The 24,303-nt window shown below is 46.9% G+C and overlaps 3 protein-coding genes across 3 annotated transcripts; 2 read left to right on the forward strand and 1 right to left on the reverse strand.

Moving 5' to 3' along the window:
* Nucleotides 1–89: 89 nt before the first annotated feature.
* Nucleotides 90–2,680, forward strand: LOC144163382 (uncharacterized). The gene is made up of 2 exons (XM_077694353.1): nucleotides 90–1,141; nucleotides 1,645–2,680. The coding sequence occupies exons 1-2, from the start codon at nucleotides 214–216 to the stop codon at nucleotides 1,857–1,859; spliced, it is 1,143 nt and encodes a 380-aa protein (XP_077550479.1). The 5' UTR covers nucleotides 90–213; the 3' UTR covers nucleotides 1,860–2,680.
* Nucleotides 2,456–21,061, reverse strand: LOC144163383 (pleckstrin homology domain-containing family F member 2-like). The gene is made up of 9 exons (XM_077694354.1): nucleotides 20,969–21,061; nucleotides 19,072–19,136; nucleotides 17,540–17,677; nucleotides 15,508–15,571; nucleotides 13,159–13,287; nucleotides 10,737–10,843; nucleotides 10,060–10,222; nucleotides 7,202–7,332; nucleotides 2,456–6,126 (listed from the first exon to the last, which is right to left on the reverse strand). Exons 1-9 carry the CDS (start codon nucleotides 21,057–21,059, stop codon nucleotides 5,920–5,922), a joined length of 1,095 nt encoding a protein of 364 aa, XP_077550480.1. The 5' UTR covers nucleotides 21,060–21,061; the 3' UTR covers nucleotides 2,456–5,919.
* A 169-nt stretch (nucleotides 21,062–21,230) lies between these two features.
* Nucleotides 21,231–22,598, forward strand: LOC144163387 (ribonuclease kappa-like). Its single transcript, XM_077694357.1, has 3 exons — nucleotides 21,231–21,391; nucleotides 21,529–21,688; nucleotides 22,361–22,598. Exons 1-3 carry the CDS (start codon nucleotides 21,320–21,322, stop codon nucleotides 22,420–22,422), a joined length of 294 nt encoding a protein of 97 aa, XP_077550483.1. The 5' UTR covers nucleotides 21,231–21,319; the 3' UTR covers nucleotides 22,423–22,598.
* Nucleotides 22,599–24,303: the final 1,705 nt, after the last annotated feature.

Consider the following 24,303-nt stretch of genomic DNA (forward strand, 5'->3'; position numbering starts at 1 on the left):
ATTATTTAATTTTCGGCAAAGTAAACAATTATTTTAAATTTAATAACATCAAAGTATTTCTAAAACCAACTGTTTTGTTTCAACTGCGGTTACATAACAACGACTATTTACCGTAAGTCGCAATGTTGTCTGCTAGCAGGCAAAACAGTTTTTAGTAGCAGTTATTCAGCCCCGAAGAACTTACCCGGCTTCAGCAAGTCACTGAGATCTGTCATGCTAACAACTAGACCAATCTGCACAGTTCTTAAGCATATCATTAGCGAGAAAGTGCCTCTGTACAACCCCGCATGTGCCGCCGTCTGTACCGTTGTGCTCCTGCCAACTGCGAATTATGGTGTTAAGAAGCATGCACCACTTCAAGCAAAAGCAGGCCGGGATAATTCAGCATGCAGGGACATTCACTCAAACAGGCCGCTGTCAAATCAGCAAGTAGTCTGCCAGGATACTGACGCGCGACTACAAGAACTCCTCAAAGCCCTTCGCTTGAGCGAAGCCGTGGCGCTGACTCTGAAGTCTTTCGCCGAGAAACGGTTCCCCAGTTCCAAGACAGCGTCAGCCTTGATTTCCGCGCTGGCTAGAGAAGGGGACGTCGGGGGAGTTCAGAAGACGAAACACATAGTTGACACGCTGTACCCTAGTTTCTCGGAGGAGCAGATGCGTTTCGAACACTGCCACGCCGAAGCGCTTTCGCGCGCAGGTCGGGCGAGCGAAGCGATCATGATGTTCGAACGTCTCTTCGTCACCGAAAAGGGTCACCGCGTTAAGATTTGTTCGCGGCTTACGTTCCTCGCCGCATACCTCGTGAAAGAGGACATGATCGACGAGGTCGGTCAGCTCGCTCGGATGTGCGAGCGGCTCGCGGAACGCGGCTATTTCCACCCCCTGTCGAACGTCTGGAGGGTGCTGTTCCTCAGCGAAAAAAGACGGTACCACGCGACGGCCTGGGAACTTGTGGAGTCCGTAAATGCCTGCTACCATCCGCAGGCGAGGCCCTTCTTGGAGAAGAAAGTGAACTCGATCCTCTCGCACGCGTTGGACAGGTGCGACGTTGACGCGGTGCAGAGGCTTCTCAACGTGGTCCTGTACCTGGGCATGCAGGAACCCAGCGGCCTCGTTCTCAGCTTTCTGCTGGAGTTCCACTGTGAGTTCCTAGTGGATCAACTCGACCGAAAAGTTCCGTATAACTTGCGATATTCCTCGGTGCCTGACGATCCTGTAACGCGATTCCCATACACAAAGCCAGTCTCCAAAACAGTCTGTGTAAGCCAATACAAGTTGTGGAGGAGATGATTTTCTCGTTAACTCTGGTTTCGTTGTAGGCGGGACCACTCTCCTATGCAGCTTATAGTTTGTCTGTGGGCACACCACAAGGTGTGACATGCTATCACACTTTTCAATACGGCGCCCTTCGAGACTCTAAAGTGAGGAGTTATATGTTTTAATAACTAGCTTGCCTACCGACCTAACGCACAACTATAAGAGCTTCCTGTTCAGTTTGTGAGAACAGGGCATGTAAAGTTCCATCCATTTCTTTTAAAGCACTGCCCACGCTCTTTAGTTGCCAGTGGAATCATCTTCGAGCAGTTTGTTGCTTGCAGAGATTTGGGCACAATGTGAGCGATGTGTATTCCCTGCTTCTTCCAGGTGATGCAGGTGACGTGAAGAATGCTCAGAGGACCTTTGAGCACGCAAGAACCCACTGCATTGAGCTGAACCCAGTGACTCTGTATCGCTACACCTGTTTCCTGAGCTCGGAAGGAATCCAAATACCACGCGACGTGTTACTGATGAAGTACAAGATGGACCCGAGAAAAGCTAGAGATGCTGCAAAGCAGAGCACGATCAAGTTTAAGTTCTGAAGAAATTATGCCGGTTTTGAATCGCCAGGTGTGTGTGTGTATAGTCTTTCTGAAACGTGCTTACGGAAAGCGTTTGATACGAACCTTCTTTCATTATGGTCATGGTTTAAAAACAAAAATTAAAGCCCCTTTGTTATGAGAAAGATGGTTGACAGAGCTTTTTTTCATGCAACCCGAGTGGAAAAAAGTCCAAAATTTAAACTGTTTCGACCGATAGACAGCTTTGTAACACAAGGGTCTTAGGTTCGATTCAGACTACAAGGAGAGCCTTTCGAGTCACTCTCTGTGCCTTTGTGGAAGCCCATCATCATGTGCACTCCCACTGTGTAAAGTTAGCTTTCCTGCTGTGCATTTTCACATACGGTTGCCATCAGGGGGGTAAAGAAAGCTTCGCTTTAAAAACACCGATTCACGGGTTACCCCCAGTATACCAGTGCATTGTTACTAGTGCAAAAACATTTTGGGCTATACCGTTCGCAGAAACCTTACCGTGCGATTTGAGACGGTGCTTGCGCTTACATTAGCAGAAGCTTCAGGGGCTTGTTCCCGACACACATTGACACTCATGCACGTTCTATTAACACAGTAAGGCCGTGTGCAAGATCGCAAGACATTTTTATTCCGTGGAAAGTCCCGTAGTCGCATCAAAGGCATTCTCCCCACCATCATGCCAGTACAAATTAAAACTATCTAGCTTGCTGACTATTTACACCACACACACACGCACGCATCCATTCAGGAGTGCTGCGAACACACAAGGTCTACGTAATCTCTTTGCCTGTCAGTGAGTGGACGAGTGTTTATTATGTATCCCATCGAAGTGGAAGGCACTTTGAGGAAGCTTTACCAGGGAACTGCGTCACATTCACCCATCCACAGCTGAACCCTAGTAAGCTGCCAACAGTAGAACCACGTGAAAAGCACGACAGGAAAGGTTTGCTTCAATGCTAGTGGCAATTTTTTGTTATAGAGACTGAAACCCTTATTTTAATCATTGGAATAAAAAACGGGATGCAAACATAACAGTGTACAAGGTAAAGCAATACACAAAGCTGCAGCGATTCTCAGCACGGCCACCAGCCCATTCTGTTTAGTGCAAGCGTGCACTTCTAGATTGCACTTCACGATTTTAACTTAACCATAAAAACATCTTTAAAAGGAAAGAAAATTTGAAGAAACCACAAGACTGACAAATACTACAAAGCATACAAAAACATTCTGCATCACCTAGCTGGTGTCACACACACACAAAAAAGAAACAAGGCTTCACAGCAGAATTCATTCTCCACCAACAGTTGCACTTAAAATTGGCGAACCAAGACACCGAGCAGTTGTTCCATAGAAGCAATGTGTACAAACTACGACAGAGTAACCATAATTCCTATAAATTAATGCGAAACAAAAACAAACATGCAAGCCACCCCTCGTGTTCCCGCATTAAAAATTGGCCCTAAGCAAGTGCATAAAAGCAAGTGGAAAACTATTGCCTGGCTCCCAACTTCGATTTCTGAAAGCTCCTGCAACAGATACAGTTCACGGCTAAAACACCGTAGAATCGCAGTTGCATCGTACATCCCACACCTTCCGTCAACCCTTGCCATAATGTTCTCAACACTCAAGCTAACGATCCATCTAGGGTATAACAAGCAAAGATGCCGTCACTTTCTTATTGCAAAACAACTCTTACCCAGCAAATGCAGGATCAACAAAGTTATACAAAGATTACAAAACAAACCTTGCACTACGTCTGCTGTGCTATTTGGCAGCACTTGTGTTAAAAGGAAATGCCATTTTACCAAATGAAATAGTTGAGCAAAAACAAAAGCTGGAGCTGTTAGCTGGCAGCAAACAGAAAAGTATTGGGTTAGTTGCTTTGCAATGACAGCTGCAGTTATGGAATTGGGGCACCTTCCAAGTAGACGATTGAAAAGGCAAAGCACCAATGCATAAGTGTTGCCTCAGCACCACGCTCATTTCGGAAGGTTCACCAAATACTATGACGGTCGTCAGCCCCTTAGTTTTGCTTATGTGTTTCACGCATGAACGCTTGCGTGTGCACAGGCACTTGCAAAAAAAACCCTGCTGCCATATAGGGTGCTTTCCAACTTTCCCTTTAGACGACTTTGTTGCCGTCTTAGCAGAGCGTCCCCCATATCAAGCCCCGTTCCAATTTGAACAAAGAATGCGTCAAGGTGAACAACGACGCAGCACCACCGTTTTGCATATTACTGTTGAAACGAAGTAACTCTGTAAAATACGATGCTTACAATAATAATGCAATTACTTTTTATGAAACTGCAGCTTTCATTTGTTAACATGTCTGCTGCGAGGTTCTTGTTTGCAGTCGTGGCCGATGCAGCACTGTTCTAATTGCTGTTGCTCTAGACGTCTAGTCAGACTGCTTCGTAAGCTGGCTAACATGCTGTCCGCGGATTGGAACGCACCCATCCTGACAACCCCCCACACCACACAAGATAATAGGAAAGGGGGAAAAAGCCTCGTCTCAACATGGCCGGAAATTCCCGTCAGCAAATGCCAATGAGTCTTGCCACTTTTCGTTTTTTAGTACCCGCTTTCGACAATACTGCTGTGTTTTACTAGGAACAAGTGCAATGTCGCCTCCAGCGAACTAGTCCTAAACATTTCGAGAAAAGCTTTAAGAAATACTACCACACTTTTAGCATTCCGTTTCAATCGCAGGTGGCGAGTTCAGGCGACGTCTCGACAATTTTCACGAAGCCACACTATGGGTGCCGAATAATCATACAGCCCATGGTTGGAACCCACAACAGTGCAGTTCCAGCTATAAAGCGATACCTTGAATGTCCTGCCACACACACGCACAAAAAAGGGCACATTTATGCAACGCTAACTTTAATAAAAGTCCACAGACGATAGAGTACGACCCAATCAGAGACACAGTTGCCCCTGTATTACCAGCAGAGGTGCTGCATATCTCTACATTTTTCGCTCGAATATTGCCATTTTTATTTACTACCCTGCAAACAAAAGCACTGGGCCACTTAAAATGTGGAAACTGTGACTTTACCATAAGGTTTAACTGAAGTCATGTTTCTGGCAGTCTGCAAAGACACATCTTGCCAGGTTTAGAACTCCAAGGAGGGAGCAACAAAAGTCTTGGCGATGAAAAGATTGCACTTCCTTAAATTATGAATTCCCTACCACGACTTGACATAAAGACTTTTCACGCCCTTTTTCTGGCTACGTTAACGCCCACTCCAAACTGGAACTTGGGGCACGGTGTGAAACATGGCACTGCAAATTGGACAGAGGGTAATAACTTGTAATGTACGGTGCAGCGGAAGGGTATTATGCCTGGCCACTTCAGAGGCAAACAATCTGTCCTCAACTTGCAAAGCACATTCAGAATTAGTTAATTAGGTAGCCATCCTTTATGTGCCTTCAAATTATATTTCCCTTTATCTCGGGCACAAAACCACCTCTAGTTAAAAAAAAAAAAATTTTAAAAATCTCTCCCCAGGATATGAAATGGCAGTGCCTCTGCAAGCTCTAAACAGGAAATCAAAACGTAGCAATTAAATCATCTTTCTCCTTTCATTACAATTCTGCTTTGGCTCGACAAAACTCATTCAGCGCGATTTTTGCCTTTGCTAAAGCTAGTTCGGTTTAAGAAGAAAAAAAAAAGGTTCCCAGAAAGAGGCAAGAATTCAGGCTTGCTTAGTGTTTCCAGAGAAAAGCACAGCTAAAAAAGGCTACCAGTAAATTCAACGGGCAACGCACCAAACAGAAGTAACGTAAAAACAGGGGGCTAAAGACAGGCAAACAAGGCAGCCACGATAGATTTGAAAGCAAAGGCACCCTGAAAAGTGCTCTACACAGGCCCCACACCATACTGTGACTTGCCGGGCTGCAACCCGAAGTCGCCCAGATTGTCAGCAGCTCGGCCAATGTACCACCACAGAGACAGAGAAACCAGCACCGCGGCAACGAGTGCTTGCATGTAACCGTGACGGGGAAGGAGAGGGCCTGGAGTTGGAAGACGCCGATGGGGCGAACGACGCAGCGGCGACGGATAATGCTAGGGTCCATCCTGACGCGGTTCTCCGCTTGCCATCGAATCCACGGCGGCCTGGTCTCCTTTTGTAACGGCGGTCCCCTCCTGAGAAGGAGACTGCGGCGGGTTGTGGGACTCCGTGGGAGGCGTCGACGCCAGCACTGCCCTCGCCTCTTCGGCAACTTCCACTTCCGGGGTCTTGGCTTCCATCATGTCACCGTAGAACGTCGGCTGTGAGAGAGGGAAAAGTACAGGGAGACAAACTTTTAAGAACACGTGCGCTTCCTTTGCTTTGTCCGCTCTGAAAGGTCTGAACGCTTGGTAAAATTCGTCTGTGCACGAGTAACTAAGTTACCAATACTCTGTGTACAAAATTCCAAAAGATACCGTTTTGTTATGCACATTGGGTTATGATCTCAACTATAGCCTGGATGTCAGTGGCACAAGAAATTGATTTATTGAGTGTAGAGTTTAACGCGCCGATGCAACGCAGGCGATGAGGCACGCCGTAGTGGAGGCTCCGGATTAACTTTGACCACCTGGGTATCTTTAACATGTGCCAAAATCTCGTACACACGGGCGTTTTTGCTTTCCACCTCCATCAGAAAAGCGGCCGCCGTGGCCGGGAATTGAACCCGCGACCTCGTGCTCAGCAGCGCAACGCCTTAGCCACTGAGCCACCGCGGCGGGTAGTGGCACAAGAGAGCAACAGGCTTTGCAAAATTTAACGTTACCGGAGTGATGTGGAGTGGGCCGTAATTTATTCATATGCCTCGCTTCTGCTCCACATTACTCCTCCCAAAAGGAGGCACAGGAATTTAAACCAAGTGATTCAACACATCTCAATCAGCTGGCGCCCGGAAATTGAGCAGAGCGCTAGGGGCGCAAGGTTGCCTTGCATGTTTGCGACTTCCTTGTGCATACTGAGAATTATTGTCATACACTTCCAATGGCAGAGTGGCTGACAAGCCACACAGCCTTCTGCATTAAGGATATTGTAATACAGCTGCACAATGAAGGGTTGCAGCTCCTTTCATACAGTATGAGAAGGCAAAAACACGCACAAAAAACGGGGAGGTACAACAGTACACACACAATGACGAAAACCCCGATTCTGAAGCAAACAGTCACCTAACATGTGCTGCAGAGTGAACCTCCGGTGAACACAAGTTAACTGCGTGCCATTCTTAATTAGTCTGAAAAGACCAATTACAGCAGCCACCGAGCCCTGCTTGCAGTACACAACTACGAGCGCAGCCAGCAACCTGCTCACACTTGGGAATGGCGGAACCAGCAAGAGCAGTACCTTTTCATCAAAAGTCATGTCCTCCATGTCCTTGGACAGCCCGTTGTCTGCCTGCCTGCCGTCATCGTCGTCCGAGTCATCATCCCCGGACGAGTCTATGCCACTCACTGGCTTCTCCATCTTCTGCTGGACTGCAAGTGCGAGAAGAGACGGTAGGTGCCGGGTTATCAGCATTTATCATCTGTTTCTACGAGCTTCGGAGTCGGCCGATTTGAGTCTCGGCAGTTGAGGGGGAAAAAAAGGAAAGGTGCTCCTAAATGTACACTTCCCAGCTGCAAGATTCAGGTTTCTGGGTGCTCAATATTGCCGCGAACCATGCATGCTATTTGTGTACTTCTGTTTTGTTTTTACCATCCGGTAGCGCCCGGCAGTGTTATTAGTGTTTCGTGCATGTATCCTTTCCTTTCTTCTGAATGCCACACGGGCTATCTTATTTCAATAGGGAGAGTGTTTGGCCCTGACATCGCTAGCCTAGAATAATCTTCTTTGATATCCACTGTTCTCTTTGTGATTTGATGTTTCGAGAAATAATCGCGCCGAAAGATAAATACTCCCTGGGCAGCCGCCGTGGTATCTGATTCGCCGACGCTCGCCTGCACACGTCACTTTGTTGACTGCTGCTTCGCCACATGTGTATTCTTTCAGTTGTTAGAGGAGCACAAGTTTGCTCGAATGAACTGATAAAACTTGTTTTTCCTTCGAGACAGCTGTGTCGCCTTCGGCCATGTGACAACCTGCCTACACCATCCCACTCTCCTCCTGCTGCATCAACAAAGGTAGCTGCTGCACCAACAAGTTCTAGCCTCCAGTCGCCTCGCTGTCCATATGTTCATAGTGCGGAAGTGCTTCGCTTTTCTAATGATGAAAAATGCTTACACATACCACCACCCCCATCATCCTATTTACAGTGGAATCTCGGTGATACGAATTCGGTTGATACGAATCTCGTTGTGATACGAATTTTTAAAATTCCCCGGCGAAAATGCATTGTATGCAATGTAAAAAAATTCGGTTGATCCGTACGCATTTATCACCTGGTGCGGGTGATACGAACACGGGAGCCGCGAGCAGACGACTGCGGCGTGGACGGGAGGCGGGAGTGTTGGTGTGCCGTGCGCCCTTGGTTGCGCGCGGGCACAAAAGCATGGAGCGTGAACCGCATGGAGCGTTTTCTGCTCGCGAAAACGCGCCGCGCACGCCACAGGCGCGCTGACCCTGCCGCGTAACCACCTGCACGCGCCGCGGCCGGCGGCGGCAACATGGCGGCAGCTTCGGCCGCGAAGTGGTGTCGGGAGCTCGAGCGACCGCTTCTAAGCGCTCTCTAAAATATCGCTCAAGGCACGAACGAAATTGCTTGAGCGGTAAAGGAGCTTATAATGTAGGTGAAAACGGTACTATAAAACATAATCCGCGCCGGTAGTGAAAGCACCCATTCAATATCTGCTGGGGTGTTAGGCCTAAACATCTCCGGCGGGGCCACCGGGCTGTCCGGAGCGTTTTCAAACTGCCGCCATGAAGAGCGCACCTCGCCATTGGCGCAAGTCGGCAGGCTCCTCCCACTGCCGCGCGCGTCGGGCGTCATTTTCCGAGCGAGGTAGCATTTGTCGCGGGGGCGAAATCGTCATCGCGGGCGTGAAAATAATGCGCGCGCAACGCCGACGTGCACGAATCGCATGCGGTTCGCGTGCGCACGTCGCGTCGAAGGCGAGCACGCGTTCTTTTGACTCTCGCGTTGACGATTCGGGCCGGCACCGCGGCGCCAGCCTCTGCTGGGGTGGTACCTCTGCCCACGGCCGGGCTAGAGCATCGCCTCCTTTAACTAGTTAAAGGTGGCGATGGCTAGAGCGGCCGCGTGCGCACGTTGTTATCGACACAGCGGTGCGTCGCCGCCCTACCCCCCGCCGTGCTCAGCCTTGGTTGCCGCCAACGGCAGTGAGAGGAGCCTCATGAGTCATGACTTGCGCCAATGGGGAGACGTGTGCCTCATGGCGGCAATTTCGAAGCGCTCGCAGCCGCTTGCTGGGCCACCTCCGCGGCGCATATTTGGCGCGGATGATATTTTATAGCGCAGTTTTCTCCCACTTTATGGGCTCTTCCCCGCATGAGCAATTGAGTTTACACCTTGAGCTGTGTTTCAACAGAAGGTTACAAGCGGTCGCTGAACTACTTGCACCTCTTCAGGGCAACAGCCGACGCCATGTTGCCGCCGCATGTCACATGCGCGGCACTATTCCATTTTTTCTCGTTTTCTGATGATACGAATTTTCGGGTGATACGAATATTTTTGCCGCCCCTTGAGATTCGTATGACCGAGATTCCACTGTATGTCCACTGTAGCACAAAGGCTTCTCCCGTAGACCAAACCCATTCTTTGCCACCAAACTTTTCTGCCTTGTCCTTCGACTGAGTCCCTGCTTTTCCACTACTTCCAGTTCGGTCTATCGGCAGCCGTGCTGTCACCCTGGTGGCCCACTGGTTGTCTGTTCTCTGCATTACACGCCCAGCCCAAAATCTTAGTTTGTGTCTGGACGTCTTTCACCTGACATTCTAACACACGACTCTCGTTTCCTACCTTTAGGCGACACTACACTACGACAGATGCACTGATCAAAGGCTTGCCAAAGTTGCAAACTCATCAAATCGGCATCGTAGATGGAGTTTGCATTTGCAAAGCCGGCACACGTCACCGACTGTAGTTCACTGCCTCGCTAAGGCCAAGAGCGAGATTTGTTAATCCTTCACACTCAGAGCCCTCGGTGCAAAATAACGGAACTCGCAAGCAACGAGGTCATCAGCTCGCTCCAACAGACTCTCTTTCAGCACTAAGGAAGAAAGAGAGGGAGACCCTCTCCCCTTACCCCTGGCCATGCCCCCTGTGGCCGACTCGAGGATGGAGGCCCGCGAGAGGGCGTCGTAGCACGTCAGGCACACCCGCAGGGGCTTGCTCGACTGCGCCGGCAGCAGGAACTTGCGGTTCGAGCACGGACCACACACCACCGTGCCACACTTGCGGCAGTGGTGCTGGGGGGGGGAGAGAGAGAGAGAGGAAGGACGGCTCATTGGAGCACTCGTACACATGTACAAGCTAAATACGGAGGAGTGGGCAGACCCTTCCGAGGACAGGCATTGACCAGGCCATGCGTGAACTGATTGGCTCAAAAAGAAAAAAAAAAAGAAACCATGCCCGACTGAGCTGTGTGTGGCTTTATTTAGCTCTTCACTTTTGTCACCCGCTAGCATCAACCCTCCAGCAATAGTAAGTTTTTTCAGGTAAGATGCCAGTCGTGACTGAGGCACTCGCCTCTAATAGTCTCAAGTCTCAAACGACGCATCTTTTTCCGTTTACACGCATCATTTATTTACAACAATTGAAGCCAAAAACATTAACTCTCTGTTTCTACCAGCCGTTGCCCTACTTGCATTTCAACAACTTAGGAGCTATACTCTATTCTCATATTAAGAAATGCTCCACACGGCGAAGCTTTGTTCCACCAGCCGAGGAATTTAGAGGACCGCGCTAGAGAACAGTACCCACCCGACGGTTGAGCATGGTGAACTGGGTCTTTCTGCAGTGCATGCAGTAGCCAGCCTCTGCATCCGGTACCCACACGGCAGCATGCTCCTTGGTCGGGTACTTGCCGGCTGGCCGTTCAAAAAAGGAAAAGGCACACTTGGAACGGGCAGGTGTGGACACATTTCCTGCTGGAAAGAGTGGCGTGAAGGTTCACCTACAGCTTGTGCAACCATACGCGCGTCGCTAACCAGAAGAGTACCTGGATTTGTCACACGGCTTAAAGGCACACTGAAGTCAACATACAGGTTGAGTAGATTAGTTCACCGAGAACACGAATATATCACTGTTACGCGTAGCTTTATTAAAATTAAGGTAGAAAACAGTGAAGGAAAGGTAGAAAATATCTGGTGTGTGCGAAGTCTTTCCTGGCTGCCGCTGGATGGCGCCACTCGTCCATACTTCGGATGGTGGTGCTGCTTTTCCAGGTAGCGTGCTAGCTACACACGAGTGGTTGGTTCATTATGAAGCCAACATTCGTGGGTTCTGAAAAGGACATGTTTTCCTTCAACAAAGAGTCTATACTGAGCACGGGTGCCATGAAGGAACACTTTGCTCAGTGGTCTGCAGCTGCAAAGGACGTGAAACTGACCCAACTGCTCGATACCTGGTAAGCGCTGTACTCAGTTGCCTTCACACTGCACCGCTGCCTCACTTGCTTCTTGTTCATCGCAACACAAACAGCAGCTGCAGCCAGTGTTGGCGTCACGTCTGATTAGCGATTTCTCAGCAATGAAGGCACCTTTCAGCACCGAATCAACGCTAAAATGGCTACAGGAAGGTCAGACTTTTGTTTGAAACCAACTTGCTGGTTGCCTTCAGTGTCCCTTTATTCAGAATTACTGTCACCTGACGACATGCATTGTAGAAGAAAACGGTGAATGTGCTGGTACAGCTGCCTTTGTTGTGCGCAACCAAGGAAATTTGGCGCATTCCGTGCTTTCGATCAAACAATATGGCCGCCAACCCAGTATTTAAAACCCGTATTTGTGATATCGTGAATTTTGCGTACAGTCGTCCCGTTGTCTTACATAAGCCGTTAGCAACGCATGTCCGTAACGGTCTGAAAATACAGCAAGTAATTTCGCACGCAGCTTGCAAAAACCACGCCGAAGCTTCCCAATATCACATACATAACAAGTGAAAACACCCAATAAGTATTCCAAAGATAAGGAAAGAGGTTTACACAATGAAAATTAGCACGTTTTAGTTCAAATTACTGTTAACACCACACGGTGCTCAGTAACGTAGGTCAAAACACTAGCAAAAGGTGCAAACTGGAAACATCACACTATCTTTTCATCAGGATCTATTTTTTGCTCCATCTTTTAGTGACAATTTATTTTAAAGTTGACTCTGTGGGAATCGCGACAGTCCTGCAAACCCTTTTCAGCTAGCTTCCCCACCCAGCTGCAGGTATGCAAAGCACCTCTTCATGGCTGGCTTTCCCTCAAGAATGGATTTGCGCAATGACACTGTTTCGCATGTGCAACATTATCTCCAAAATACAGTAATCTAGCGATAATTCAAACTTTCAGTAAATTGTATTTCAAAGCTGCCTCATTCAAACTGCTCCGTTGCATAAATTCGTGTAAGTCGTACTTCTTGCTTGTCCCTGCCAGAAAATATCTGCTGCATTTGCAGCTTCTAGCTGCACATTTCCATCCTTACATCGCTAACAGCCACAAATAAAGCCGATTACCTGCTTGCACCTGTCAAAGTAAAACTGCCTGTGGATTGAGGAAAAACGAAAGAAAAACAAAAAAAGGCAAGCGGCACAGGCATGGCACGCATGAAAGTGACGGATGCATAGAACTTCAGTATTATGTTTGAATGTTGTGTTATTGAGTGTATATCAGTGTGTCAAAATTTCGGTGCATGTTAAAATCCCCAGGTGGTCAAAACTAATCCAGGGCCCACCACTACGGCATGCCTGATAGCCCAGGAGTAGCTTCAGCAAGTTAAACCCCACAATCACCCAATCAATTAATCAAATATATGCGAATGTTTTATTAAGTTTTATTAAAACACAAGTTGGCATGTTGCCCCGAGTCATATTTACAAGAATTTCTGGTAATTAAAACAAAATCCCGGGGTCCCTTCCAGTTTGAATTATCGCGAGCCTAGTGTACCTGAATGTGCCAAGTCAAACCTGTTACCCTTCAATTGACGAGTTTTTCTTTATGGCGTGATGAATGAGCCATAAAGGCTGACCTTGTGAAGAACTGTGACTGAAATTCAGCTAAGGATGCATTACTTTATAAATACCAGCACAGCAACCGCACTCAACACTAACACAAGAAGCCAGGAGACTGTGAAACATTCCAACAAGTGAATAGGCGTGCACTTGTCTCAAGCAGTGCAGTCACCTGAGCAGCTTACGTACTTTTCCGGATCACATCCTCGACACACTTGTTAATGTGGGCCATCCACTCCGTCTTCTCGGTGGCCGTCGCTGCGTACACGGCAAAGGACTTTGTGGGCGTCCTAATGAGCCAGCCGTTCTTCAGCCCAGCTGAAAGAAAGAATGCGTCAAGACGATTACTTCAGCCAAGCGGACAATTGACTCACAGGCTACGGTTTGAAGTCAAAAGCTTTCTGCACATCCTAAAATGCCGAAGTGGTGCTACAGGGGACACGATATCCTTGAGAAATAGCAGCAACTAAAGCTCCTAATAGTGAGCAGACTGAATCCCCAGATCCTTGGCTGCGATACCTCATGCAAGCATGTGAAACCACGTCGAGACGGGCCAAGCGATGCTTGAAAGGCACAAAACTATAGTTTTTTTTTTTCATTTAAACATATATTCCCCAGGCACTTGCATTACGAGTAGACTTGCTACCAGATGGGCAAAGCACGGCCATTCGTTACCATTCAAAGCACCACCCCGTCAGGGCAGTAGGCGTGTGCGCAGATCGTTTTTGCTTGCAGAAAGCGCTTCATTCTTTATAGCTTTATCAATTTCGTGCGAACGACGCACGAAATTTCATACCTCAGCTAAGCTATCATCACAGTCTGAAATGTTGGTCAGGAAAAGGTGAACTCAAGGTAGGTCGGGAGCTATGTTAAGTAGCGCTTAATTTTTGGTTCAATAAGTTGGCGAAAAGGCGCCCTTTCAACGTAAGTTTGGTTCTTGAAACACACTAAAACGCTGAGAAGAGTCCAAAGGGAGAGTTCTACGTTTGTGAATATGAGGGTAAATTTTTACTACTACGACGATTATGTACTACTACATGTAAAGTGGGCACTCTAGACCTTGAAGTGTTTCATTCGTTTACCGTTTGCCATCATGAAACTCAAACCCTTCACTGAAAATTATGTCAGAGTACAGTGGCTTTAACTCCACACAGTCATCAGGTGCCGAAATTGGGCAGTCAAGCACTAAGTGTACGCTTTGCTTTCCCATGCACTGCTTCCCAAGCACACCGTTGTTCAAATAACTAGCCTTTCCATGCTTTTTGCAGCAGCACATTTGATGTTACGCCCGCCCTTATAACCTGGCCTGTCAAGGGACTTCCCGCACGATGTCGACAGCAGTCTATGCGTGCATCTCATGCTGTATAGAATGTCGGCCATCACACATCATTCTAACATTACATGAGGGTTGGGCTGTGTCTACTTACAGCTGCCTTTTTGGGAACAGAAGATGCACAAACATCAATAATTACACGCACTCACATTACACGGGAGTTTAACTCTTTCGTTACAGCGGAAAAACGGCTGATTTTAAGTGCTTCCACAAAACTATTTTTTTCTTTTGAGCTAGTGGACACATTTAGCATTGCTATGCATGTAATTGTAGCTTATAGATTGCTCCTAGAAACACATACCAGCAGTTTTGTGAAAGGTACAATTACTTACAGTTTATTAGTCAAATAATCAGAAAAATATGCACAAAAAAGTATACACGCAACATATATAGGCGATTGTGGTGAGCCTAAAAATTATTTTAGGAATTCTAAGATTTACAAATTGTTCCTACATTTCTTGGCTATGATTCAATATATATATCAACGCTGTACACCAAGTTTTGTATTTTTGTGGGCCCGTCAAACTAGCGGAACTGACGGCTGTGCCACTCCTCGAAGCCACTAGAGTGCAAGTCGGTCATGCATCCAAGCACACTTTTTTGTGTTCTGACACAAAATCCTTTTCACTCTAGTGGTAAAAAATGAGAAAAAAGATCCAGCGCTCTTGAGAAGTGTCGCGCATCGCTCGGTAGTGGTAATCTGACACGAGCGCCAGGCTATCATGAAGGTAATAACGCGATATGACGCGGTGAATTTGGCAAAATATCCCTACCGTACGTTGTCCAGACCCTACACATCAGTGTAAAGCTGCAGTCGTCAGATAGGAAGCCCGTTTTGTTTATAAATATAGCGGGATGCCGTTTTCACACAACTCGCCACTATCGCGGGTTCAAATGTCACTCTTGGTGCGGTCTCTGCACGCGAAATATCAACAAAACATAATAAAATAGAAAAATGAGTTGTCAATAAATACGCCAGATGGCGTTAGTTGTCCACCAGGCGCTGTTTTTAGTTTTCGTGGGACGTTTGAAATCATCGGACACCGGCGTCCGATGGCCTATGGCGCCGTACTGAAAGAAATGCATTTACTTACTGCTGCCTTGTTGGGAAGAAAAGAAGTGCACCACATCAACACCAAACGCTACTGACGATAAAAAAATGTGTCGGGATGAACGCTGAACGGACGATATGAAGTTTCACTCACTTCCGTCATCTCCAAGGTTGTCCAGCTTGACCTCTTCTAAGGGGATGATGTGCTGCTTGTTGTACTGCGCAAAAAGGCATGCAAACATCCACGCATCAGAAACATGGCCACATTTACGCTGTGCATGCTACGATAAGGAAAGAAAAGTTAACTAATCCAAAAGCCACCTGACCCAGCGTTAGCTTACCCAGCTATCAGACATGGTAAAATACTACGAGCAACTTTGCCACCCCTGGGCACGCATCTGTATGCACATTTTACCGGTGATGATGAGCAGAATAATTTAAGTGACAAAGAACATGTAAACAGGGTCAGGTTCACTTATAATGAACTTGATGGATGCACGGCTTTTGATCGTTATAAATTGAGTCTTGTAATAATGTGCTGATTTGACCTAGGCTAAAATGTACACATGATGGTAAGTTACCCTTCACGTCATAAAATTAAAATTTTGCTGTATGTGGATCATCAGAAGCAGGCCTGGCAGCAGTAGCTCGAAATATCCTTTGCAGCATTCTTGCAGAGGAATGTTGTAGCGCATAGGCTCAACTGTAAGATAGAATATGGCAGCAAACTGTAGTATTTTAAGGCTTCATCGTGAAATTTCCTCTGTAGAATCTCTACCGTTTGCATTCCGCATATCACATGAAACTGTTGTACAGGTCGCATCACAGCCATGAACATTTAATATCACTCTCTAAATCCCAAAACTCCACTTCATTTGGGCCAATTTCTGGCCCCCTTCGTAGCGAAATAAACAACTTTGCTGCACTACCAAAAATATTCACACGGCACCTTTGCATGCCCAAGACACCCCTGGGTTTCGAGGCATTCGGTAGTTGAGATAGAATTTTTACGGGAATATGGGCTTTTTTTTTATTCTGTCTTTGGCAGAAAGATGGCAGCCACAACCGGAAATCAAACAAAAAAGCCTCAGAAGAGCAACCATGGCAGGTATTTATCATTTCAATAGCTGCCTGGCAAAATATTTGCGTATCACGAGTTACTGATGGGTGCCAAAGTAAACACTACGCAAACAGCCCTACGGTCCCCTTCTCCCACATCAGCAGAGACCTCTTTCACAAGCACCACCTCCGGTGTCCGATAACAGCTGCAGAAGATAAGCGGAAGAGGCTCCTTTATCTAACACACGAACTATTTTCCATTGTTTAACACTTGCACAGCACGGTGAATAAACTCCAATTACGCGTTGGCAAAAATGACCCAGTTAAACTTTGGTCGATGCACTACAATTTCGTTGATCAGCCAGCACACACGAATTGACATTCAATGAAGCTGATTGATTTGATTGTGGGGTTTAACGCGCCGACGCAACGCAGGCGATGAGGCGCGCCGTAGTGGAGGGCTCCGGATTAATTTTGACCACCTGGGGATCTTTATCGTGCGCCGAAATCTCGTACACACGGGCGTTTTTGCTTTTCGCCTCCATCAGAAAAACGGCCGCCGCGGCCGGGAATCGAACCCGCGACCTCCATTCATTCAATGAAGCTATTTTGGCCTAAGATCCAGTGGGTTTTTTTTTCCCCAGAACTTGCATGTGTAAATTAGACGACAGAGTTTTTTGACCAGGCCAGGGCGATAATGTCCAAACGATCAAGCTCAATATGCTGCTAGAAAGTGCCTCCTAACAACTGGTTAGCGACTGCAATATTTCTATACAGCAACGAGCTTATTCATACAGGCGTTTTGCTTTCTACATACGTCATGTTGGAATGAAACCAGCGTCATGGTTGCTCATACGGTTCTGTAAAACTGCTTTACTTCCAACCTTGCTAAAACAAAGCAACTTTATATCCTAAGAGAAGGGGAAAAGTGTGAAGTATGAAAGGCCCTTTCGGACGGCATTCAGGATGCAGGGACTCGAGTCAATTGCCTCCCCCACACTAATTCTAACACTCCCCTACACACCCACAAGTGTTGTGACCGTTCGAGAGAAAGAAAAAAGAAAATAAATAACCAGGCCATTCATTTCGGGGCCGAGATTAGCAGTGCAAAAGTGCGGCCCACTCACTTTCTTCTTGTTGATGAGAATGTTCCCATAGACGAGAATGTCGTTGAAGAGGAAAAACTGGCGCGGTTTCTGCTTCTTGCGACACATCTTGGTGAGCACGCCTTCTCCCACAAGCACCCTGCCATGGGAAGCCAGTGGCTGCAGAGGAGGCGGGGGGTCAAAGGTCACGTACATTACGAGTACGGTACTAATGCACATCCTTCAAGCAGCCGTAAAGACTACCAACAAGCACGGTACATAATACTAGTGATAACAATGACGAACGCAACAACGGAAACTCAAATTCAAAGCTTTCCAGTACAAAGCAGCGCCCAAGCTCAGGGCACAGAAGCACTCTGCACTAATATAAATAGACACACATCACATTGCCATCATCACCAGGCTGCCAATGTCCAAACACAAACTTTGTTCCCGAAGTCTTTCACTTCCTTACCCTCCACTGTTAGAACTTCTTTGCCTACACCCTCTTCTCAAGCCATCACATAGCATGCCCATTCTGTGGTTTGTTTATTTGGTAAACCTCTGGTCTGTCCTCAGCACTGATGTCTTGCCTTACTGTGTGCCGCTTTCTTTAGGTTGTGGTTGACCCCCTGAACTTTGTCGGTCGGCATAGCATGGAAACCTCAATGTGTAGCCAGACTGCAACGAAAAATTTGTTCTGTGTACACACGCAACACAGCCTCCCCATAGTCAACCGCATCACTGTAACGAGGAGCCTGGGGAAATTTGCCTTTCTCAAAGATGAAGCTATGATGAGGCAGATACCCTTCTTAGCAATGCTCTTTCATCCCAGATTCCGCAGCATCTTCGGTTGAGCTATGCTGTTCTATTAAAGCTTACCTCGCACTTAATCTCTTCTTGGCAAGAAAGAAATGGCCCAAAACAATGTCCCATCACGGCAGTAAACAGGGTCCTGTGAGCTCATTCCGGCCATTTCCAGGCTCGCATTATACAAGCAGCAGGATTTTGTCAAGAGCATCAAGGAGTGTGGCAAGATTTCACATTGCGATGGTCAGAATGCTGTTCCATGCTGTGACATTGCAGTATAGTTACACCTTGACTCTTTCTAGGTTATTGTTGCCAAAAGAAGTGTTTTGACTAGCAATGCAATCAAACATTGATGTGTGCCTTGACTATATTATTTACTTGTCAGTCACTTTTCAAGAAAGAGAAGCTTTAGACTGTTAGGCACAGATGAGCTGTTACCAACTACAGTACGCAATTTCCACTATGACGAAACAGAGGCTGGGGTTGAGTTTTAGAAACTGCAAAGTGTTTGCATTTTGAGAACGCTCATTACTTCACAGCTACAGCCCGCAAATGGTGGTCTGCAATCAGTGAAATTAACTAATGGCTAAAGAAGAGCTAACTATGAACTAACGTAAACTGCCCATTCTACGCTAGTGCCAGACATTACCAAATGATGCCAATGCCGTATGCAGCCACGGACTACTTCACTCTTGAATTTTTAGCGATGGTGGCAAGTTAAACGTGTGAACAAATGAAACGGAACAAACTAAGCGTTGGCATACCTGACCAGAGCTTCCAAAGCAGTTCTCGATGTTTGCAATCCGCTTGGCATTGGCCCGCGTATTGACTGCACGCAAGGGGGACAGCAAAAGAATGCGCATGACCATTAACGCTGAAGTTCGTTAACCTCAGTGAATAAAAGAGGTATAAGTGAGAAAAAAAATATGCAATGAAATTCCACTTGATTCACTTTGATTTCAAAACGAACCAAAAACAGGTGGAATATGACAGAAGGAAAACTTTACACATTTCATGCCACTTAGAAACATTTGGGGGGAGGGGAGTAAACTGCTTGCTCTAGTCCACTAGAATTTTGCATCACAGGCCACATTTTCTGTTCCAATTTGCTTAACACCAAAGTTAAATTAGATAATGAAGGTTAATTCAACGTCTAATAATTTCTGCCCATGGCATTCTCTGTTTGCAGTGACCAGTGAATGCACATCATAAACTGGTGGCACTAACTACTGTCGCACAAACAAAACACTCCACCGGTGCCGAAGTTCTGTCAACTGTTCTGTTCTGGTGAAGCCAGAAGGTGCTGTCATCCAAAGATATGCCTTCATCGGTCACTCCAGTCAGAGCTCTTGGAGGTAGAAGTCATTTCCATTTGACCTTAATACGATCAGGTAAGTGCAGTCGCCAATCTTGGTGTCCAACAAATCGAACCACTAAATGAGGCCTCCCCACAAAATACAGGTACAAACAACTCAATTGTTTACCCAAAAAACGTTCTAAGCGGCTCAGATGATGCTCTAAAACCCTGCACACAATACGAAGTTGTTGCCGTTTATGAAGGTGCGGTTCTCTCGTAGCTTCAATACGCAACGAAGTTCGCTCGTTCAGCTCTGACATTTACTGCTTTACGGGGGCCAACAAATCGAGTTATCAACTTGCCACATAAGATCACAGAAGTAAAAATACTGATTACGTCACCAAAACCCACACAAAACCAGTTTACGGTTGTTTAAGCTGTCAAGCAATTTGGTCGGTCAATCACAAACGAATCTAAGTCCTGGTTTCGCACAGATTGCGCAATACTTACTCGCAGCATTGTTTTTAATACGAAATATTCGGTACATTCGTTGCACCGACCGAAAGTGGGTCGATTTGAAACCCGAAAACACGTGGTTGCAACAGATCCATTCAACAGCAACCCGACGCCGGGATAAACGCGAAACTGGCGCAGGCATAAAAGCGATGAAATCGACGCGATGCGCATTTACAGCACGCCAGACACATGGGAGCCGGCGCCGGATTCTGGGGAATTCATTACGCACCACGATGACCCCACTATCTTCCTGGCCTTCTTGTGATAAGCAGGAACTCCGCGCTGACACAACGATTCGTCGCATTGAACACACACGACGCCGCATGCAGGCGACCAGCTATACTAGTTACCACTGTCATGACGACAGACGCCATCAAGTTCGGCAACGTGTGCTCTGTTTGCTCTTTTTTTTTCTTTGACCTTGTTTGCGTTAGCTTCCAGAAACGGCTCAGTGTCAACGCGCCGTTCACTGTCAGAGGTGATGGATACGACGAACTAGAGTGCGATGTAATCGCGAACCCAATTAAAGCGTGTTCCTGCATTTGCGCAGATCTGTGAGCAGGTGTTCTAAAAACTACGTTTCTACAGATATTCATTTTTTCAGACGTCAATTAAGCTATTTGTGACCCTACCTGCACCGAAATACGCACCACACACGGGCGTTGTGGGCGTACCGCGAGTACTCGGAGGGTACGCCTCCAAGGTACTACAACGCTTCCAAATATGTCCGCGCAAGCTACTAGCAGAACATTCATCGCGGACGCTTCGAATAACAAAAGCAGCACGATATCTTGACACGAGTTTAGACACTTTTGCACAAAAAAATGAAGAGAGGCGAAACACCTTACCAAGACTGTCAACCATCTTGGAACTGGCAGCGCACTCGATCGCAGCGCTCGCAGTGGAATACAAAATAACCTGACAGTCCACCCTAAACATACAATAATATAATGCTGAAGTAAAACCATTTAACACATGCACTATGGTGCTAAAATTTTATTACTGTGAGTGTTTTAGCAGACTAAGTTATATAAAGCGAATTTCCTTCGCCCATGTCTTTGTGAAGCGGCGATACTGCGGCAACTGACCATAAATGTTATCATCATCAGCCACAAATCAGCTACTCTTGTTGGCAGGTTCCTGTGTTGTGCAGTAGACGGAGGAGTTTCAGGCCGACCGAAAATTGCGAAAAACCGACAATGCTTCGATTTTGCGGACCCAAATTGTCGATATGCTGCTCAATACTAAGCATTTGGGGCATTATCATGCTGGTAAGTGTCTCAAAAAACCCCGGCTGGCCCCCTTTTTTTCTGGAAATGAGCTCGAACGGCAACTCGATTCTTCGCCAAGTCATATGACTCCGCTGCGCGGTTGCAACGTCTAATCTGGCTTGTTCGTTCTGTTTCAGGTGATTATGGGCGTGTTCTTGTTCACGCATAGCGTCGCCTTCGCCGAAGACCTCGGCATTGAGGCCGAGCACATGAAGAAGCATGAGTTCATCGTCGAAGCCAACCGACGGTTCACCCAGGCGGCGTACAATTGTTGGATCGCGGCCTGCTTGTATGTCGGTAAGTGTCGGGTTTTACGATCGTACACGAGTCCCGTCAAAGAGCGCCTGCGTCGGGGCGTGTTTGTCGTGGTGGCACGAACCGCCTTCGGTTGAAGTGAACAACTTCGGCAACTTCAATAGTGATGCATACAAATGCTGAATTCACTACGCCCGCCCGCCAAACAGTTGAATTCGTGAAAGAAACCGCTATTCAAAGCGGGCTAACATCGCATGTAATCGAGTATTTTAAGCTTTGAAGACTTATAGCGTTTTATTGCTTTTGTTATCGATTTTGTTGTTCTTTAATAAGATAATCACAACCCATCTTGTTTTATTTGAGTGGTTTCTGTCCTTGCATGATAACTTACGCTGAACGTTTTAAAACGTTGTTTGGTTGGATACTTAACATGCTTCGGCTATTCGCTTTACCATGGAATTGAGCATTGCGAAAAGACGCAGAACATTCAAAAGTATGAGGCAGTATTAACAGCACTGCAGTATGTAGTGACTTGCGGCTCGTAGGCGTTCGCATTCGCACTGTGTTCTATTACAAATTCCACCATGTCCAGTGAAAGCGGCGAGATTTACCGGGATGGAGATTTCGCTTCAGAAAGTGCAGCATACGTTGCCTTAAATATTTACTTGCTCAACGCCCCCCCCCCCCCCCCCCCCCCTTTTTTTTTTTTTTCAGTGACCCTGGCGGCATCTGTGCATCAGATCTACATGAACCGAAGAGCGCAGTATTCCGTCTAATCATATTAGTTCCTTGCATTGGTCTGAATGCTATAGCTTAAACATTCCCACCCCGAATCTGCCGCGATCTTCAATGTGGTTATTGTTATTGTGATTAAGCGTGAATAAGCTGTAACCAAGAACACCTATTACCTAGTCTGCTCTGTAAATATGCAATAAAAGCTGTACATACCGTTTTCATGTTTTAGTCATTTTCAGGAAGAGCCATTTAACATCTTAAAGCTGGATGACCAATGAAGCTGCTTAAAATGCTTGACACACTCATGGTTAGAGAACGTACACCTATTACTGAGCAGTGGTAGTGACAATGCCTTTGTGATTATGTAATGTAACTTGGAAGGAAGCTACGTAATGTAATTTAAGGCCGTAATGTAATGGAAGGCCTCGAATTTTGTCTCTAAAAGCCCATGCATTGGCAGCATATTGCAATTCCACAACTTCTACCATAACTATCTAAATAGGAAAAGAAGAGCTCACCGTAATGGTAAAGTCTTGGTGGCTAATGGCCACATACGATGTTGCGGGGTAGTTTCAATAAAACAGGTACAGTAGCGTTCTATAACTCCCATTTATGTATTGACAGCATACAGGAATTATTTGCCGTTATCTTCAATGTGAACTAATTTTGGCTAGTAAATAAAACTCAGTGTAATGCAGGAGTCATTTCAGCTGCCATTTGTCATAAAATTTTGGGGAGGGTAGTATAGATAAAACATGGGTTACAGCTGTTTTCTGCAGAGCATTTGCAATAAAGTTGGCTTCGCTGCAAGGCAATTTTGCACTCGAAACAGAAATGCACGAAACCGTAGTTATCACTAGCTTTGCTGCGAAACTATCGTGTCAAGAGGCTGGCACTCCCACGGTGTGGAATTGCTGGGTCAAATTTTGAAAGTGGCTAAATTGGTAGAATTTATGCCGGACAATCCTACGTGTGAAGTGTTGTGGATTTGAAAATGCTGTACTGACCGTATTTGCTTACTGCAGCACTGTTTGTTCTCATCTGACCCTGCCCCAAATTCACCTGTTATCGCACGTTCACGCTCCTTCCAAATGACCCATCGACCAGTGACCACTGTAAGACCTCGTCACCACTACCTCGACGATCACTGCGCAATTCTCCATTGGTAACGGAATTGCATGACCAAGCTAGAGCTGCGAGTGTGCTACGGATGCCAATCGAGACACCTACCCTATCCGACTCTTTCGTCTCCATGCAACTGCAGAACTTCACTCCTTCTCCAAATGGGCCACCAGCTTTTCCTCCTAACGAAAGCGTTCCTCCTCGCCCTCATTAACAGCAGATCTGTTTAGGCCGACACAAATCCATCCGGCGTAGACGGAAAACCCCGAGTGCACGTAACGCGTGCCTCGCGGCGACCGCCCGGCGTCGTCCAGGCTTGCGCGTGGGCTTACGTCCCATGAGGAGCTCCTGCCCGACGGCGCGCCACGGGTCCGCCGCGCCGAAGAGAATGACAACGAATCTTCCAAGCCATCCCTTCACAGTCCACACGTGGAGATGGCCACTGGACCAGCTGACGAAGACGTTGAGGTCTACCGAGGCCAAGGCGCGCTACAAAAGGATTTGCCCTACGCGGCTGTGGAGTCTGAAGACGACGACGATTGGTACTGAATAAAACACATACTTCAATGGCTTTGCTTTACAGTGCCGTCCAACACTGCTGGAGGACGGCTGCTCCCCCTCTCCTGCAGGATCCACTGACAGTGTGGGAAGAAGCTAGGTAGACCCTCCTCCGCTGTTTCTCCAGCCTTGAACCACTAGTGCAAGGCGCGCCAATTTTTTTTTTTTTTCCCCTGGATTTCGTCTCCTCCAATATAAGTTAATTTCGCAAGCCGCGCAGAGCATAACAGACGCTACACTGA

This window comes from Haemaphysalis longicornis, unplaced genomic scaffold (genome assembly GCF_048455015.1).
Source record: "Haemaphysalis longicornis isolate Haplotype H1 unplaced genomic scaffold, Haemaphysalis longicornis Haplotype H1 scaffold_12, whole genome shotgun sequence".
Classification (NCBI taxonomy): domain Eukaryota; kingdom Metazoa; phylum Arthropoda; class Arachnida; order Ixodida; family Ixodidae; genus Haemaphysalis; species Haemaphysalis longicornis.